General features: G+C 49.8%; 2 protein-coding genes across 5 annotated transcripts in view; one reads left to right on the top strand and one right to left on the bottom strand.

Annotated features, from left to right (window-relative positions):
• The first annotated feature begins 324 nt into the window (after positions 1 to 324).
• LOC139060871 (mucin-5AC-like) lies at positions 325 to 3,644 on the top strand. Its single transcript, XM_070540123.1, has 2 exons — positions 325 to 2,518; positions 3,275 to 3,644. Exons 1-2 carry the CDS (start codon positions 394 to 396, stop codon positions 3,436 to 3,438), a joined length of 2,289 nt encoding a protein of 762 aa, XP_070396224.1. The 5' UTR covers positions 325 to 393; the 3' UTR covers positions 3,439 to 3,644.
• A 3,411-nt stretch (positions 3,645 to 7,055) lies between these two features.
• Positions 7,056 to 19,022, bottom strand: part of LOC139060872 (serine/threonine-protein kinase haspin-like) — a 28,674-nt gene continuing 16,707 nt past the window's right edge. For 3 of the 4 annotated variants that reach the window (XM_070540125.1, XM_070540124.1, XM_070540126.1), the window contains exons 5-11: positions 17,834 to 17,986; positions 15,634 to 15,699; positions 14,976 to 15,082; positions 13,093 to 13,166; positions 11,602 to 11,839; positions 9,201 to 9,300; positions 7,056 to 7,440 (exon numbers count right to left, since the gene is read on the bottom strand). In XM_070540125.1, the coding sequence (XP_070396226.1) occupies positions 7,134 to 7,440; positions 9,201 to 9,300; positions 11,602 to 11,839; positions 13,093 to 13,166; positions 14,976 to 15,082; positions 15,634 to 15,699; positions 17,834 to 17,986 (1,045 nt within the window). In that variant the 3' untranslated portion in view covers positions 7,056 to 7,133. The remainder of the gene's footprint in view (positions 7,441 to 9,200; positions 9,301 to 11,601; positions 11,840 to 13,092; positions 13,167 to 14,975; positions 15,083 to 15,633; positions 15,700 to 17,833; positions 17,987 to 19,022) is intronic. The other variant, XM_070540127.1, reaches the window with a different exon arrangement.

Consider the following 19,022-nt stretch of genomic DNA (forward strand, 5'->3'; position numbering starts at 1 on the left):
TATTTTTTTTTACCGAAGAAATCAGATAAACAAAGAAAATAAAAATGTTGGATGACGCGATGGCACAGTTAAGCTCAAGGTTTAAAAAAAGATAAATAAAGATAAAGTTCAGACGCACGCACACAGCGTTTTTTTTTTTTTTTAATTTGCCCGCTTCACCATCCCGTACGGCTGGCAAACTTGGCGGGACACACAGCACGTACTGGCTCGTCGCTAGCGCCAATCGTGACAGCGGGGAAGAATAAAAAAAAGTAGTGGAATTAAGGTCAAGCTGCCGCCTTTCCTCCTCTCCGCTCGCGAAGCGTTTTATATAACCGCAGCGCGCGGGTACCCATCACCGCTGTCATCGCACGTGGAACGCACGGGCGCCGGTAACCGGGGGAGTTCGAAGATATGGGCGCGTCGAAGATTTTATCCCTACTTTTAGCGACGCTCCTGTCGGATTCCGTCGTCTGCGGCCGTCGCGCCGAACGCGGTCTCGCCAAAGGCGCCAGCGCTGCGGAAGTCTCCTCGAGCCACGGCAGAACGTTCGCGAACTTCGACAGTTCTCCGGCCCTGACGCACCTCGAGTTCGACGAGGGTTCCCCCTCGAAGGTGCACCGCCACGGCGGCGACGGCGGCGATCCTAGCGCCGTCTTCCCGCCCGAGCCACACCCGGGTTCGGCGTTCGGCAGTTACGACTACGCGCCGCACGATCGGAACTACCCCCAATGGCACCAGCCTCAATCCTTTCACGACGTCGACGCGGCACCGTCGTTCTGGCAGGCGTACGGCGAGGAGACGGTGACGAAGCGACCCGCGAGCGCGCTCTCGACAGATGCCGGCAGGCAGACCGTCGACCTCTCCGAGTTCCACCCCACCCACTCGTTTTTCGGGAGTATGTTCACGGTTTCGCCGGACACCGGTGACGGTAGCAAGTCCTCTCCGCCCGCGGCTTCCCCGCCCGAAGCCGTCGGCTCTTCCGTCGACAAGGGCTCGCGAAACGCGACCACCGCGCCCGGAGAAGACGCGCACGCCGTTTCGACGTCTGTTCGACGCGAATCGTACGGGGTCCACGTGGGCGGCAAGGCGGCCGGAAACTATCCGCCAGACCTGAGTACGTCTCTGGTGCAACACCGCGACGGTGGCACCGAGACTCCTAACCCAGGCTCGCCGACTGTCGGTAATGAGTTTACTCAAACTCGGGAGACTGGTAGACTGGGTAGACGTCGGGAGACTGGCACCTTCCTTCGGACCACGTCAACCGCAATGGGCGTCGCTAAAGACTCTTCGGAAACGCCTACTCGACCCGACTTGCCGAGAGGGACGGACTCTACTCGGGGTGCAGCAGCCGTCCCGGACGTTTCGAGGACAACCGCTGCGTTAAGAGAGCCCAGTTTCGCGGATGCTGATTCGAATTTCGTCGACGGAGACGAAGCTGCCCGCACTACTCGAGGTGTGACGTCAACAGCCGCCGGCGCTAGCGCTGAAGCCACGTCTTCGACTGTCCCAGCTCCTGCGCCCGAGGACTTCGTCCCGCGCCAGGCCGCCGCAGAAACGGTTGCTTCGACTTCGAAGCCCGCCGGCGGCTTTGCGCAGCTTGCCACTCCGACCGAAGCAGGCGGTGGTGCTGACAAAATCGTGGAGACCACAACTGGACGTGTCTTCACGCACGCAACAACCGCAAGCCGTCCTGCACACCCCGAGACGTCCACGAACGAAACGGAGACTCCAGCTACGCAGTCTGCCTCTAAAATCACGCCTCCGGACAACGCGTCGCAGACTTTACCTTCCAGACTTCCTGAAAGCACCGAAACGCCCAAGCTTGCGACGTCCCCGCGAGAGACGCTAAGCCCGGTTCAACATGTGGTCTTCAGAAACGAATCTTCGGACTTGACGACTACACAGGCTACTACGAATTCGTCTGCAGTCTCTGAAATCGCCGGACTCCTGTCTGACCGCCTCGAGACGACCACTTCGCCTGCCACCACCAACACTGCCCTCGGCAGGCAATTGCAAAACGGCACCACTGCGTCTTTGACGCGAGCTCCGGTAGAAGACGGCAATGGGACTTCCACGCGGCCCGTCGAGTCTTCAACGTTACGCCAAACTTTCCCAGCGGCAACCGCTGGCGTGCGCCGACAAACGACCACCACCTCGAGCCCCACAACCGCGGAGCCGACGCGAGGCTTTCCAACCGTACCTAAAGCCGAAGCTCCGGTGGCACAAGCAACGCCAGCGAGGAACGCGGGGTTCAAACAAACTCTTCCCCCTCCGCCCCCTGTCGGCCCTCCGAAGACCACGAGGCCCCCGGTTACGGCCGACGCTTACGTCAGACCGATCACTCAACACGGCGTGCACGAGTTCGTGCCTCAGCGCCACCGAGACGTTGAGGATTACTTCTACCACGGCCAGCCCGGCCACATGGAGGACCACGACGAAGTGCGTCGGAGCCAGTGCGGCAGGTGCCAGCGCAGGCTCCACTACTGCGTGCAGAAGTGCTTCGTGCATCACAGCTGCGAGGCAGAGACGAATGCAGGTGAGGCTGCGTTCGGGAAAGCCTGCTTCATCAATGGCACGTCTGTACGTTACCAAGCTAGTTGAGCTATTTTTTTATGCGAAGCATATTTGCAATCACTCAGTTCAGCCATTGGCCGCGACCGCGCAGCCACCATTGAGGGTATGAGTCATCGTTCATTGCTGCGCGTCTCATATGTGGGTATATTCTCTTTTAAGCTTGCTATGTTTGTTATTAAGTTGCTTCTATTTTTATGCGTTGCATATTGCAATCACTCAGTTCAGCCCTTGGGCGCGGCCGGGCAGCCAGCACTGACCTTTAGCGCAACCACGTGACGTGACGTCACGACAGCCGCGGAGGAAAAGCTGGGCCCCAACTCGCGCAATATGCAACGCATTCTTGGCTTAACCAAGCTAAGAGCCTGGCCATTCCTGTTGTTTCTTCGTCTAGCCGAACCAAATATAGCCAAGCAACAGCAGTTCACCAGGCTAAACAGTGGTTCAACAACTAAAATAAAGGCTAGTATGCTTCGCATCCTGGGCTTAACCTTAGCTAAGCCACAGCCATTTTTTTTTCCTTTTACTGACCACGGTAGCTGTGCCTGTGGCGCGTTCTGCAGGCGGTTGCTACCGACCGGCAGTTTAACTTCCTCCATTTTCTTGTAGTGCATGATTACTATGCCATACTGCGACCCAACGCTCCTACACTATGCCGAGCCTCTGACTACTGCCGACGGCTTGGAAGCAAGTTTGTAAACGTAATGCTTTCTCCCTGCAGACCTCACCTGTCCCCGGATCAACGCCCCCTGCATGCCCCCTTACAAGCACGAGGTAGACCAGTGCCGCCACAGCAGTGACTGCGAGAGCGCCAACCACCTCTGCTGCCTGGTCGGCTGCTCCCGACGCTGCGTGCACGGTGTGCCGGTCCGAACCCAGCATTAGGCCTACTTCTTCAACCACGTGACGGACACGTGACACCTTCAACCGCACGCGTGCGAGCTTGCGTCCACTCATTACATACACTCGCTGATCTTAATACTGTGACGGTTAATATACTTTCACGCGTCTAAATATAAAATGGGCCTACGCTTTATCGCAGGCGTTTTACTCGTTTTTTTTTTTCATGAAATAAAATGTTTTATCCGCGCTGTCTTGCTTTTTCTTTCGCGTAGATCTTCGCAAATGTGCGGTGCTGCTGAGTTAATGCCTCTTCGTCGCAGCGAAACGTGACACAAAGCGAGAACGAAGGTTTTTTCCGGTACAGCTGCCTGTGCACAACCCATGAAGGCTATCGCTTTTGTGGCCCGCGTGAAAAAACCTTTGCAGACGGACTGATTTGCGGGCATTTAAAATCTGTTGCCTAGACACTGCGGCCAGAAAACAAACCCCAGTAGTAGTGCAATTGTAATAAACCTTTATTTCAATGCCAAAACATAAAGCTGCTTCGGAGGTGCATGGTCTCACGCACTGCATGTGTGCGAGTATGGTATCACCTTCGAAAGCGAATGGAATATCGAATTATCAAACGCCAATTTCATCATTAATACAAAACGATCGTCACATTCGTAACGTTGTCGTTACACAGCACGTTATAAAGGGCTTTCAAAAGCACAAACGTAACGCTACGAAAAAAAAAAGCGGCTTGTACGCATACTCTAGACACTGCCGCGATTGCGAATGATAGCGGTTTCGTCTAAAAAAAAAATCTGACAAGGTCTCGGAACCGCGGCGAGTGTTCAGCCGCACTGAAAAGACGCCGGACTCAAACCTCGTTGATTTGAAAATAGAAGTTTACACTCCCTCTGGCTCTAACCGACGTGGCGTCATTCACTACGTAACTTGTCGCATTTTTCTGTCGACTACGGTCGCCGGGATAAAATTCGTGGTAATTTCTTTCCTATTTCATGTTTGATCACGCACCGGTGGCAATATTTAGCGTTAGTAGGCGATTCGAAAAAAAAATATTTAAACGTGCCAACTTTCGGATAGCGGCTATTCAATTCGAAGGCCTAATCGAATTGGGCGGTTTCTTTATTCTGAAGCTTCGAATATTCGCACATCCTCATACAAATGAGCAAAAGAACACGCGAGCGTCGGCACCGACGTTCTTGCTTCACTTAACGGAATGGACATCATAGACTGTAATTAAGCACTAGTCTGTTACAACAGATTATAATGACTATCGGGCGGCACCTTCGTGCACGCGCATCAATAGGGTGCCTCGATGCGCGCGACCTCCTAGCGCATCGAGGCACCCTCTATGCATCACTGGGAGTCTGAACACAAGCCGTCCATGCGGGCTGCGCTTCAAGCTAGCGGGACAAGTGGTCAGGCGAATAATTGTAAGTTTCATCGTTACGTATACGTGCACGGACCCTGCTTATCATCGTGCCAGAGCGCCAGCATGGCGGCTTACGATATCGTCAGTAGCAAGCCATCTCTATTGTCACTACGGCTGGGCTTGTACGATTGCGCCTGGGAAAAATGTATACTCGGTATTATCAGTCAAGCAAACAGTTTTTTTTTTTAAGGAAAATGTTCATACGAAAAGCACGGTTGTTTCTTTCTTCAAAGTACCTGCATGCACCAAGAAAAAAATATATAATAATCAGTTCTTTTAACTCTCGCATGCAAATACTACAGCAACCGATAAAAAGAGTGATTGTCTCTTCTTCCAGGCAAAGTAGACTGCCGCCTGGAGCGGCACTTCGAGGAGGGCTCGGCGTACACTTGGCTACCCAGCTTCAACAGCAGGTCACAGAGAACGTTACATTTCGTTTAATGCAAACGGGATTCCATTTGGCATTCTTATTCACTCCCTCTTTTACGGTCCGTAGTAACGCACAGCACAATGAGCTGATACTCGAAAAACCTGTTCGCCTTTTTTTTTCCTTGGCAATTGCATTACGCCTCGCAAAGCGACGTTTAAGAATGTTCGATAATATACAGGTAAATCTGGTAGAATGGGAAGGAGGAATCTATCATCTGGCTTTGCCCGGTTCGGCAAAAATACCTTGAAACGCCGCTGTTAATAATGAGGGTAAAATTTTAAATCGATGCCCAGCCCTATGCCGAGCAGGCTTGCAGTATAAGGACGACTTGTTTTTCTCGGCTCGCCATTATCAAGCTTTAGATAGTCAGCGGTCAGAACTAAACGTGGAAGCCATGTATAGCCCCAGTGGGGGCAAGTTAGAAGATCCCTTAGTGACCAAAATTTATCCGGAGTTCCCCCCCTCCCCCCCACTAAGGCGTGTCTCGTAATTAAATCGTGCTTTTGGCACGTAAAACCCCAGAAAACCAGAATCGTAGTGCTTCTATGGTGCAGCCATCTTTTCCCCGGGAGGGGAGGGGGGGGGGGTGCGAGAACTGGCGAAAAAAAAAAGAGAAAAAAAAGGCAACCACAGAACGACCACAATAACGGTCAGCCTGTTCGCATCGCGTGCTCGCCGCCAGTATTCTTCGCTCGTCGCAGCTTTGTCGTCAGCGGTCACGTGGTCGAACCCGCGCCCTGGCGTGTCGACAGACGGGTGGCTACAGGGGTCGACATCACGTGCACATATTCTAAATGGGTGCACGAGAGAGCGAGAGAAACGAATCTAGTTTTATGATGCCGGACACTTTCAAGCATACACATTCAGCAAGGTCAGGCTCGTGCGTCTATCTATCTGTCCTCGCCCACGAGAGACGACAGCGACCTCGTCACGAAGCGTCCCAGCTTCGCTACGACTGCAGAATAACACCGAACCCGCGCCCTGGCGTGTCGACAGACGGGTGGCTACAGGGGTCGACATCACGTGCACTTATTCTAAATGGGTGCACGAGAGAGCGAGAGAAACGAAACTGGTTTTATGATGCCGGACACTTTCAAGCATACACATTCAGCAAGGTCAGGCTCGTGCGTCTATCTATCTGTCCTAGCCCACGAGAGACGACAGCGACCTCGTCACGAAGCGTCCCAGCTTCGCTACGACTGCAGAATAACACCGAACCCGCGCCCTGGCGTGTCGACAGACGGGTGGCTACAGGGGTCGACATCACGTGCACTTATTCTAAATGGGTGCACGAGAGAGCGAGAGAAACGAAACTGGTTTTATGATGCCGGACACTTTCAAGCATACACATTCAGCAAGGTCAGGCTCGTGCGTCTATCTATCTGTCCTAGCCCACGAGAGACGACAGCGACCTCGTCACGAAGCGTCCCAGCTTCGCTACGACTGCAGAATAACACCGAACCCGCGCCCTGGCGTGTCGACAGACGGGTGGCTACAGGGGTCGACATCACGTGCACTTATTCTAAATGGGTGCACGAGAGAGCGAGAGAAACGAAACTGGTTTTATGATGCCGGACACTTTCAAGCATACACATTCAGCAAGGTCAGGCTCGTGCGTCTATCTATCTGTCCTAGCCCACGAGAGACGACAGCGACCTCGTCACGAAGCGTCCCAGCTTCGCTACGACTGCAGAATAACACCGAACCCGCGCCCTGGCGTGTCGACAGACGGGTGGCTACAGGGGTCGACATCACGTGCACTTATTCTAAATGGGTGCACGAGAGAGCGAGAGAAACGAAACTGGTTTTATGATGCCGGACACTTTCAAGCATACACATTCAGCAAGGTCAGGCTCGTGCGTCTATCTATCCGTTCTCGCCCACGAGAGACGACAGCGACCTCGTCACGAAGCGTCCCAGCTTCGCTACGACTGTAGAATAACACCGCGTTCGCGAAGTGTCGTCCCGGCTTGCGAACGCGGTGCACGCAAAGAGGGCGACGCTGGGGAACCACGGGAGCCGGAACTTCCACTCCAGGAACGCGTTCCACTCCGCCTCCTCCTCCTCGTAGCCGCTGCGGTGGCGGTCCACCGCGACACGCTCGGCCAGCTCGCGGGTCACGTGGTAGGCGAACAGCACGTTCGTCCTCGGACAGTGGGAGCCCCAGCCGTCGCTGCGAGGGTCGCGCAGCAAGCGGTAAGAGCGCGTGACGTCAGTTCGGCCCCCCCCCCCCCCCCACGCAAGCCTCACGCGAGCGCAAGCCTCAATCCTGCGTCGAATCCAAACTAAGTCGTGCCCCAGCCCACAGTGGCTGGCCTTAATTAGCAACGGGCAATGGAACCCAATATGTCAAAATTGCACAAATCACACATTGGCTACCCAAAATCACATTCTTTGGGGGAGCGAGGGCTTACCCCCTCCCAGGTCGCTCCTGCCAGCTCCCTCACAACAGACGTGGGAGTAGCTGCTCAGAACGCCGGATGAAAAACGACAAAAAAACCCTCGTTGCCTGGGCCGAAAGGGTCGCTCCTCGTGAGGGGCCATCCTAGGACTCGGGCCTGCCAGATCGTAACTGAGCAGAGTCTCAATAAAATTGTTACCACCCCCACCCCCATGCTGTATGGGGTGTATATGTGTCTGGGGCATGACGTCAGTTCGCACCCCGCATGATGTACGGGGGTTTGTGTATGTCCGGGACAACGTCCCAACACATTCCGGGATTGCATCTTGAATATGTATACATAGCACACATGTAGTACAGTCACCGGCAAAAGTTTACGGGGCACGGGTTTCACGACAAATTCAGATTTAGTATCTGTTAAGGCGTAGCGCTTCTAATCTAGTGGATCGCATTGTAGTTCGCAAGAATTGCTACGGATCAAATCGTTTAATTTAAGAGGCCACGTGCACAGGCTTCGCGGAAAATCTGGCCCTTTCGCAAATCCTGCGTCTCGTAAACTTTTGCGGGTGACTGTACGTAGGAAAAGAGACGGGCCGCGAGCCCCCTTTCACTGTTCTTGTTCGTGTTCCTATATAGGTATGTGTGTGCTGGTAACGTATTCTAGATGCAACCTTATCCAGATCGCCCGCTCTTCAACCTTTGCACTCTGGTAATGCCCTGGCTGTCAACACGCGCCGTCACCATTGTGACGAGCATGTGACGCCCCCCTCGGCATAACCTTCGTTGGCCCACCGAGCCTGGCGGGCCAACGAAGGTCACGTCGAGGGGGCATCACATGCTCGTCGCGGCAACCGTCATTATTTACGAAGCAAGAAGAAAGGAAAGCGCTAAGGTGGAGCATTGCGCAACAAAATTGAAGCCAGGAAACGCGCAAAAAAGAACGAAACGACAGAAAAAAAGAAGAGAAAAAACAAACAAACAAGAAAGACAGGTCAACTTTCTTTTTTTTTCTTTTTTCTTGCCCTGTCTTGTCCCTTGTTTTTCTTTCTCCTTTCTTTTTTGCTGTCTTTTCGTTCTTCTTGCGTGTTTTTCTTTCTCTACCTAAATGATACAAAGGTGCTGTCGTGAAGATAGGTCGGTCCACCACCGCAAGGGGATTAAACATGAATATATTATTGTCATTTAAAACTCTCATAGCCTGGATTTATAGGCGGCTGAAAAGAAAAACATCTCACTTGCGCTTAGAAATACTTTTAGTGAAGTTAGAACGTCAGAAATCACTTTAACGCCAAGCCGAGGGTGACCTCTTCAGGCTCGTTATGAAAAACTGAAACGGGTAATGCCTTCACAGCCGCATACAAGCGTCGTCGCGTTCAGATTTGTGGCAACTCACACTCGTTACGTCACGAAACCGCGACGACAGGCTAGAATGATCTAAATATTACCAACTCTTTATTTGGAAGCGGTATGCGCTGCTTAGAGATGCAAACGCATCAGCAAATGCAATGGCCACGTTCAGGACACTGGCCTACCTCATGTCTTCCCCGATCATCCTGTGAATGTCCTTCAGCGCGGCGTCGTTGTCGCAGTCTTGCCAAAGCGGCAGCGGATCGGTAAACTCGGTTTCTCCGTCTGTGGAAAGAGGACGCCCGTTACACGAAGAGACAAACGGTATAATCGCTCCGCTCTCGTTTCGAACGTTTAAGGAGCACTGACACATATTTTAAAGTTGTAGACACTCTAACAAACGCTTCTCACAAGCGAAAGGAAGACACTTACCAGGTTTGAAGGCTCGGAAGCAGCTATAAGATATTTTAATTGGATACTAAGGTTGGTCTCGAAATGTCGCACCTTAGGTCATCCACATATCGTGACGTCATGACACAATGTAAAATTTGCTGACGTCGTGTAGCAATAAGGCTAGATATTTATGCCGTTGCTCATAAAAAAAAATAGCAAGAGTGCTGCTCGCGGTTCTTTTAGCTTTGCTCATGCGTGACAGCCGGAGCAAGTCACTGTATCGTGGCGCCATGACGAACCCGCCTCGTGCACACCGAAACTGGTTTGTAAAAGCAAAATAAGTATTACAGTATCCGGTTAATACGACCTCGGTTAATTCGAATACAGTGGAAAGTCCTGGCGAGAAACTATGCATCGCTATTGAAGGAAAACTCGTCTACTTCGAACGCGAAAGCATGCCGTTTCGGTTAATTAGACCCCCGCTCTCATGCGGGAAGCGGTTACTGAAGGCTTAAAAACCCAAAAAACTCAGCAGACCGCGATACTCCTTCCCTAGCGTTGACGTTGTTTCCCTAGAGGTGAAGCTGGCACTCCTTCACCCCACGAAGCCATCCGTTGCTACTTGCTTAAAGAGACACTAAACCAAAACAATAAGCCAGTTTATACTGATAAAGCATTGTTTGAGAACTCTGCAGGCGGACATTTAAAATTAATGGTTAGAATATTTCATGAGAAAGTTGAAGGTCAAAGTATCAGTACTTGAATTTCGCGCCGAAAGCCCGACACCAGTACGTCAGTGTGACGTCAGGGATTTCAAGGTATGTTATCGTATTTGGGCCGCGTTGGCTAAGTAAAGGTTCTCCAAACTTGCCATGTTTAATATTTGGTTCCTTTAGAACATAACGCAGTCAATCTGCACTGCTATGTAAGTAAGTAGGCCCTAGAAGACGCTATAAAAAATTCATGACGTCGCAGCGACTTGTTGCGGGCACTTCAAGGAGGTGTGGCCACCTATATTTGGCATTTGCGCTTTTTCTTGCTTACTAAGCGTCTTATCGTTGTAAGAGTGGTGTTCTTGGTGTTGTAGAAGGGTAATTTAATGATGAAGAAGAAATCATTTTTCTCTTTAGTGTCCCTTTAATGTCGCGTCATGACCCCATATTCAGCAGACTGCTTTGTCTGCTTAGCGTGGTGTAGCGTGGCAATCGCACAGCGCTGCTTCCCATCGAGGTCAAGAACTAAATTCTTCAGGACTCCTTTTTGATCTTAATAGACATGAATTCGTTCAATTTCCGGCGTTTGTTAATTCGACCTTTCGGATAATTCGACCAAATCTTGCAGTCCAGCAAGGGTACGATTCACACACTCCACAATGGTGGCGATTTGGGCGAGATGATATTCCATGACGTTTTCTTGACAGTAGTGCCACTAGGAATAGGTGAAGGAAAAATACTTAAAAACGTAAAGAAACAAGAAACAGTTGCTAGGAGACAGGCAGCACTTAATTCCACCTGAAGTGACACCTGTGAATTGCTTTTATACTTCAGCGAACAGGACGACAAAAAACGCAGCTCATTCAACACGTGCCTACAGAAGACGAAGAAATTTGCATATTCCACGCACGACAAAAAAGACAGACGGTGAGAACTCACGCATATCTCTCCAAATTTTATTACGGCTTCTGCTTCTGCAATCTCACGTGTCCGATCTCAGCGTGCGATCGAAATGTGTTAACAGCGGTAAGCAAAGAGACCACATGTGTTTCCCACCGTAGGCACATTTACGTCAAAGCCGCATGCGCGAATGTGTTAGCAATGGTGAACACATCAATCATAATCGTCATCGAACCACTCAGGCGACGTGGCAAGAAGGCTGCTCCGACTGCTGGAGCTTGTTGAAAACATGTCGGTATGTATGTCGGAAAACATGTATGTTGGAACAGTATGTCAGAAAACATGTTGGATGTCGGTATTTTTGTCATGCGATGGGTCGGAGTGTTTTTTTCTTCTTTTTCTTGTGTTTGTTTTGTATTCTTACGCGCGCGTACGTGTTTCGCGCTTCCCACTCGAGCAGAAGAAACTCCTCAAGAAGAAAGCTGAAACCCAATGACAGCGTGACCTCCGAAACCGGGTGACACACCCAATCGCGCGTTGCTCGATCTCGGAGGCTATTCTAAAAAGAAGAAAAATTCACCTATATCCACGCGGGCTGCGCTGAAATCGGCGACGTACGCGACGACTCCTCGGGTTGGGACGTCGAACCACTGCCCGTCTACCTTCCACTGTACCGATTCCCTCTGCGTAGTCGCGACGTAAACGCTGTCGAGGCTGAGGTGTCGGTGCTCGAAGTTGAGTCCGGCTTCGGCCGCCGCCAGAGTGAGTATGACCTGCCGGAAGATGCTGACCGCCTGCCCAGTGCTCAACACCTGCGCCTGGCAGAGATAGATAGATAGATAGATAGATAGATAGATAGATAGATAGATAGATAGATAGATAGATAGATAGATAGATAGATAGATAGATAGATAGATAGATAGATAGATAGATAGATAGATAGATAGATAGATAGATAGCGAGCCGGGCGGCCGCGCGCGCCCGCCTGGGCCGCTGTATCTCGATAACTATCTTCGACGGGGACACAGTCCGCCGTGCGCTGTGCTACCGCGACTTAGTTCGCCTTGATGTGCAGCACGAAGGTCGATTCGCTCGCCGCTGCTGCCGCGCTTCCTCGCTCCAGCGTTTTGACAGCGAGTTTCCGTGGTCATCGAGCGAGGCGTGTTCATGTTTGCTTGTGTAAGCGTGACGCCATGCTTGTCAATTTAGTTATTATGCCTATGTTTACAAGTTTATACGTAAATTACTATTGTTATTTCGTATAGCTGTCCACTAATTTGCTATCGCAATGGGTGCTTCGCTTTTGGGGCGAAACCGCGACTTTATTTTAACGGTAAAAATATTGTATACTATAGAATGACCAAAGCCTGAACAATTACAAGCTTAAAATGTTTTTTTACCGAGGCACGAGCGGCCTTATACGAAAAAAAAAATATTTTTAAAAATGTTGTTATACAATGGTAACATACACTACAGCATATGCAGAAAAGCAATGTTGCCCGGCAGTAAACAGTCGCATGGAATGTGAGCTGCAGCACGGTGCGCGTGATTAAAATGGCCCCAAGTTCATTGTAACAATACCGCACGGCGGTGCCGACAAACGAATAATCGAAGTAAACACCTTAACACGTGGCCTCCGAGATTCGCGAGGGCGCGCTGTCTCGGAAGCCACGCTTTACAATTACCGGTATTTGTTACACCCAATTTTTCGTATGCCGGCATCGCTGCGCAGTCTTGGGGCGCTTTCCAAAACGTGCACCTAGTTCCAGCTCATATTTCACGTGACTGTACATCGATTCATGTTAATGTCTGTTAGCTTCGTTTTTTTGCCTTACCAATCAGCTCTTCCAGCTACTAAATTTTTGAAATACGACGTATGATGAGTGCCGTTAGTTGTAGTCGTGACCTGACTGTAAGGAAGGTTTGCTATTTATTTGCTGTTTCAATAAGAAATTTGTTTTTTTGCCCGTTTCAGCTAAGGAACGTACTGTTCCTTGTCAGCACCTGTCATGACTCATTGGCTAAACAGAGAGGGTCACGTGATGAGCGCGTCTTAGTCAGTGCGACGTACCTTCATTGACGATAGTGGAATTCCGGCGTAGTCCATCTGCAGCACTAGGTAAGGCTGAGGTACTTGACGATAGGCTGAAAGGAGATGTAGGTATACAGCAATTGAATACATTAATAAAGTAGCCAAACCAATGTGCATTATAAGGCAAACGTTAAAATAACGAGGCTGGAATGCTAAGTTAGCCTTTTTTGCAACCATCTTGACGTTTGCTTTAAGGAAAATCAGAAAATGATTATTAGCTGAGAAAAAAATGGTATGTGACAATCCAACTCCTTCTTCCCAATAAAAATTATAATTCGGAAATTGCGTCGGAGATGACGTAAGTGAACATCCCATCTTTCGCCTTTGACATTTGAACGTACCTTCTTTTACACGAGAAGGAAGTTAAGAAGGACGCAAGGGAGAGAAAGCAAGACAGGAGGAGAGAGTCAGGGAAAGGAGGTCGCAGGAAACAATACGAAAGGCAATAAAATGATATGCAGATCCTACGCACTGTGGGAATCAATGCATTTATGGATGGAAGAGAAGAACAACCGAAGAGTGAATGCGAGCGAATGTACGTATGAAACTAGCGATAAAAATTATAACGGGACGATCAAATAGGGAAGCGAAGAAGAGAGAGCAAAGTTCGTTCTTTCTCATTGAAGTTGATCAAGTCTCTCCAAGATGCTAATCGGCGTTGATGAAGCAGGAGGCAGGTTCGAGGTAACAAACTTGGAGATACATTGCAGCGAAAATATTTACACAGTCAAATACAGAGTTTGCAGATGAACGCTGACGATAAACACAGAAGTGAACAGCGTCTTACTCTTCTGCCTTTCCTAAGTTAGAGCATAGGACAACTGTCCCTACACACGACCAACCGAGTCTCACTGTTCGAACACCAAGTGGTTACAGCCCAGACTAGCATGGCAACGTACGGAGTCTTACTGATCTATCAGTTTAGCGACTACAGCCTAGACTGAAAAGAATGGGTTCCATACAGCCTTTAAATACATTTCAGTAAAACAATTAAAAGAGGATGTGGCAAGCGCTGGCCTGCCTCGGCATTCCCCAAGTCAACGAGGTTACAACTTAATTTAAGCCACCACCTACTGGGTTGTGTCTAATCTGGTTAGCAGAGTTGTTAGACTTTAAGCAAGCATTCAGCACTCTTTCCCAGCATTCCCACGCTCTTAGCGATTCTTCGCAGCCTGGGTGGCTCTAATTTCGGTCGTCACGTTCTCGCGGGATTTTGCCCGCAGGCCCGCTCTCATAGGATACCAGAAGTGGTACTACACCGGCAATTTACAAGCGCTCCGTCGGAGAAGCGTGTTTTGTCGAATTCTATACGCTGTCACTGCGCTGGCCTCTGTGGGCTTTCGACAACTGGGCTGCTCCCCTTTGGGGAATCGTTGGCACCTTCTCCGCGCACGTCACACACCGCCTGGATTGTGCTTGCTATTGTGGGTCCTTTGCCATATAGGCATTTGGACCTCACAAAATGGCGCGAGAAGTCATCACCCCCACCCCCCACCCCCAACCTTTGGTGACGGTGTCATTGCTCCCACATTCATGGTACGGATCAGTTGGTAACTAGCCCTGCATTCAAGCGTTTCACGCACAGTCAATTACAGTGAGAGAGTGCTTGTCAATTACAGAGAGAGAGAGTGCTTGTATACCTTAGTGCGCCACGCCGTCTATTCTCCACGTTTGAGATATGCGTTAACAGAGCGAATGGAGGGATGAATTTGGGGATAGAAATGATAACGGAAGAATGAACGAAAGATGGGACGGGACCGGAAGTGCTTGGGGATGGAGTGACGGGAACGAAGGGATCGCGGGAAGAGGACTCTCGGAGGCAGTGGCCAGTTTCGTCCCCAATCCTCGGTTAATTCCCTCACCGATTATGGGGTCGGCGCTCCTCGGTCTGGCGTCCTGGCGGACTGCGGCGAACTTGAGGCAGGCATCGCTCAATTCTCGCGGGTAGCCGTCCCATACGCACAGAGCCCTATTTGTCCAGAAAACGGGGAGTCGGAAATCAGCATCCATCGCGCAAGCGTTATACGATGTCCACGCGTACGTTCTTATTCTTTATGCACGAAAAGGTTTCGTACGAAGTTCGTTCAAATGTGTGCAGCGACGTGATTCCTTGAGACGACGGAATTATTACGTTGCAACCAAATGACAGTATTATTTTTTAAGCAGCGGACAATTCTCAAAAGCTTTGATACGACGAGCCCTCTGCGACAGTGTTGCGGTCACACGTACGATTTGATACGGAGCACCCACCGAAGCTGCCGTGAGATTGGCGTGTATTTGCCCTCATCCATCCTTCCATCTCACACCACCACCCAACATCTTACAGTGCATTCCATTCTATCTCCTGTGATGCCTGTACCTCCGCCTACCCATCGCGGCTTTGTGCTAACGTTCAAAGTTCGACGTGGTGTCTTTCTTACGAAATGAGTGTTTAGTCTGGCGATAACAATTCTTATTGTCGGTGAAGAGGGAACGTGCGCAGTCTTTCTTCAGATTCAACAGCAGATGCCACGTACTTACCTCGTGAAAAGAACGAATCCCGTGGTGAAATTGTGTCCTCTGTCATCGGTTAGGCGTTCGAGAGCCCTGAAAAAAAAATGAAAGTGGTTCCCTTGTGTCAAAAAATTATGACATTTGTCATTATGTCAAGAATTGTCAGGCGAGTGATGTTTGCGCACGATTTACAGAATGCCATGCCAGTGACGACGGAGAAGGAAACCGGATCAGCAGGTTTGGGGTAAGGGAAGAGGGGAGAGAGGGGTTTTCACACAAGTCGATCGAGGTCGTTTCATTAAAGGCTGGAACAACGAATTGATTTATCTTGCGAACGAGCAATACACCCACAAATTAAACAGAGATGACCCAGAGCGTGTGAGTTTTTGCGTGCTCGCCATGGCGACTAGCAAGTGGTTGCAGAGCTGCTTCGCGTTAACGCTCAACGTGTTCCCGCGGCTTATTTCGCGTTGATGGGCAGCACGAAGGTAAATTCGCTCGCTGCTGCTGCCGCGCTTACTCGCTCGAGCGTTTGAACAGCGAGTTTGTGCGGTCATCGAGTGAGATGTGCTCATGCTTGCTTGTGCGCGCGTGACGTCATGCTTGTTAATTTAGTTAGTATGCCTACGTTTACAATTTTATACGATGAGAACTATCCATACTTCGTATAGCTGTCCACTAATTTGCTATCGAATTCGATGCTTCGCCTTTCGGGAAAAACCGCGAGCTTTATTTTAACGGTAAAGATGAACTACATTGTATATTATACTATGACCAAAGCCTGAACGCGCACATGTGCTTTGATTCTTTTTCTTTGCCACACAGAGGGCGTGTGAGTTATTGCGTGCTCACCTGGCGACCAGCAAGTGGTTGCAGAGCTGCTTCGCGGTAACGCTCAATGTGTTTCTGCGGTTTATTTCGCCTTGATGGGCAGCACGAAGGTAAATTCGCTCGCTGCTGCTGCCGCGCTTACTCGCTCGAGCGTTTGGACAGCGAGTTTGTGCGGTCATCGAGAGAGATGTGCTCATGCTTGCTTGTTGCGTGCGTGACGCCATGCTTGTTAATTTATTTAGTATGCGTATGTTTACAATTTTATACGATGACAACTATCCATACTTCGTACAGCTGTCCACTAATTTGCTATCGCATTGGATGCTTGGCCTTCCGGGAGAAACCGCGACATTTATTTTAACGGTAAATATGAACTACATTGTATATTATACAATGACCAAAGCCTGAACACGCGCATGCGGTTTGCGTTTTTTTTTCTTTGCCACAGAGAGGGCGCGTGAATTATTGCGTGCTCACCTGGCGACCAGCAAGTCGTTGCAGAGCTGCTTCGCGTTAACGGTCAATGTGTTTCCGCGGCTTAGTTCGCCTTGATGGGCAGCACGAAGGTAAACTCGCTCGCTGCTGCTGCCGCGATTCCTAGCTCCAGCGTTTTGATAGCGCGTTTCTGCGGTCATCGAGTGGGATGTGCTCATGCTTGCTTGTTGCGTGCGTGACGCTGTGCTTGTTAATTTAGTTAGTGTATACATATGTATAGAAGTTTATACGGCTGATAAAACTACTATCCTCACTTCGTACAACTGTCCACTAATTTGCTAACGCAATGGATGCTTCGCCTTTCGCGAAAAACCGCGAGCTTTATTTTAACGGTAAGGATTAACTACACTGTATATTATACAATGACCAAAGCCTGAATGCGCACATGTGGTTTGATTTTTTTTTCTTTGTCACACAGAGGGCACGTGAGTTATTGCGTGCTCACCTGGCGACCAGCAAGTGGTTGCAGATCTGTTTCGCGTTAACGCCCAATGTGTTTCCGCGGCTTATTTCGCCTTGATGTGCAGCACGAAGGTAAATTCGCTCGCTGCTGCTGCCGCGCTTACTCGCTCCAGCGTTTGGACAGCGAGTTTCTGCGGTCATCGAGTGAGATGTGTTGATGCTTGCTTGTGCAAGCGTGACGCCATGCTTGTTAATTTAGGTAGTATGCCTATGTTTACAAGTTTATACGGCTGATGAAACAACTATCCATACTTCGTATAACTGTCCACTAATTTTCTATGAGATTGAATGCTTCACCTTTCGGGAGAAACCGCGACATTTATTTTAACGGTAAAGATGAACTACGTTGTATATTATACAATGACCAAAGCCTGAACGCGCACATGTGGTTTGCTTTTCTTCCCCCACACAGAGGGCGCGTGAGTTATTGCGTGCTCACCTGGAGACCACCAAGTGGTTGCAGAGCTGCTTTGCGTAACGGTCAATGTACTCGACGTGCAGGACCTTGAGCACGGCGATTCCGCCCGGCGTTCTGACCCGAAACACGTCGGAGTGTTTTCCCTCGCTCATCTTGGAGACGCTGCGCGCACCCCTGCGGCCGCCGCAGTGGTATAGCCTTAGCCAAGCGTTCACGAGCGAGCATCAATTCAACTTCTATCTAGACTCCGCGACGACAACGACGATGATTATCATGATGATGATCATGATGATATTCGCTAATGGCATCCCCTCTTCATCGCGGTGGCGACAGTCGCTTAGCTTGTGTGAGTCACTTACGCGTCACCCTGTCGTATTGTAGTATTTTACGTATCTCTCCCTTCCCTCGTAATGCTATACGCAGGCCTGCGTAACACTGGCCTGTGAAGATCCCCATCTCTACCCTGCGTTTTTTTTTCTTCACTCTAATCATCCCTTGCTGACATCCACCATCGACCAGTTAACGCCGTCATCACCTTCTAAGCCCAGCGCTTCTGGTATGCGGACGTTCTCTACGCTGTGCTCCGACGACGATGATTTCTAATCAAACACCCTTTGAAACAGCGTGACTACAAGTAGCCACTTAGCCCGCCTGAGCTAATAAGGTTTTACTATATCGATTTCAGCCTAACATTTTTTTTCTACCTCTACATTTATCTTGTGAAGTTATACCTATGCCTCTAACAATATCACCACCATCTCTTCCCTGCCTTTCTTCCAACAACACTCTAAACTTATCTTGCTTATCTTGACCACTGGCCAGCTAATGCTCCCATCCGCTTTGAATACCAGCGCTTTTTGGCAGGTGCACGATCCTTACACTGTAAAATAATTTACACTCTTAAAATAAGAAAGGGTGTAATTGCGCCTATAACTCACACCCTTAGGGTGTTGTTCAAATAACCGACCCTCTAATGATGTGAGTTACCTGTATAGACACATTTGCACCTTTTTTTCACTTTTAAGGGTGTAAATTATTTTACAGTGTACGGTTCGGGCTGCGTGTACATTTTTGCATTCCATTACAATGTGCTGAGTGATCTCCGAATTTTTTTTTTCTGCAACAGAGACATGCTCACCCTGTTACGAATACTTGTTCTTGTGTGTTCCTCTCCTCAAGCAGCTATCTCGGGACTCAAAAAGCAAGGCAC

Source organism: Dermacentor albipictus, chromosome 6 (assembly GCF_038994185.2).
Source record: "Dermacentor albipictus isolate Rhodes 1998 colony chromosome 6, USDA_Dalb.pri_finalv2, whole genome shotgun sequence".
Classification (NCBI taxonomy): domain Eukaryota; kingdom Metazoa; phylum Arthropoda; class Arachnida; order Ixodida; family Ixodidae; genus Dermacentor; species Dermacentor albipictus.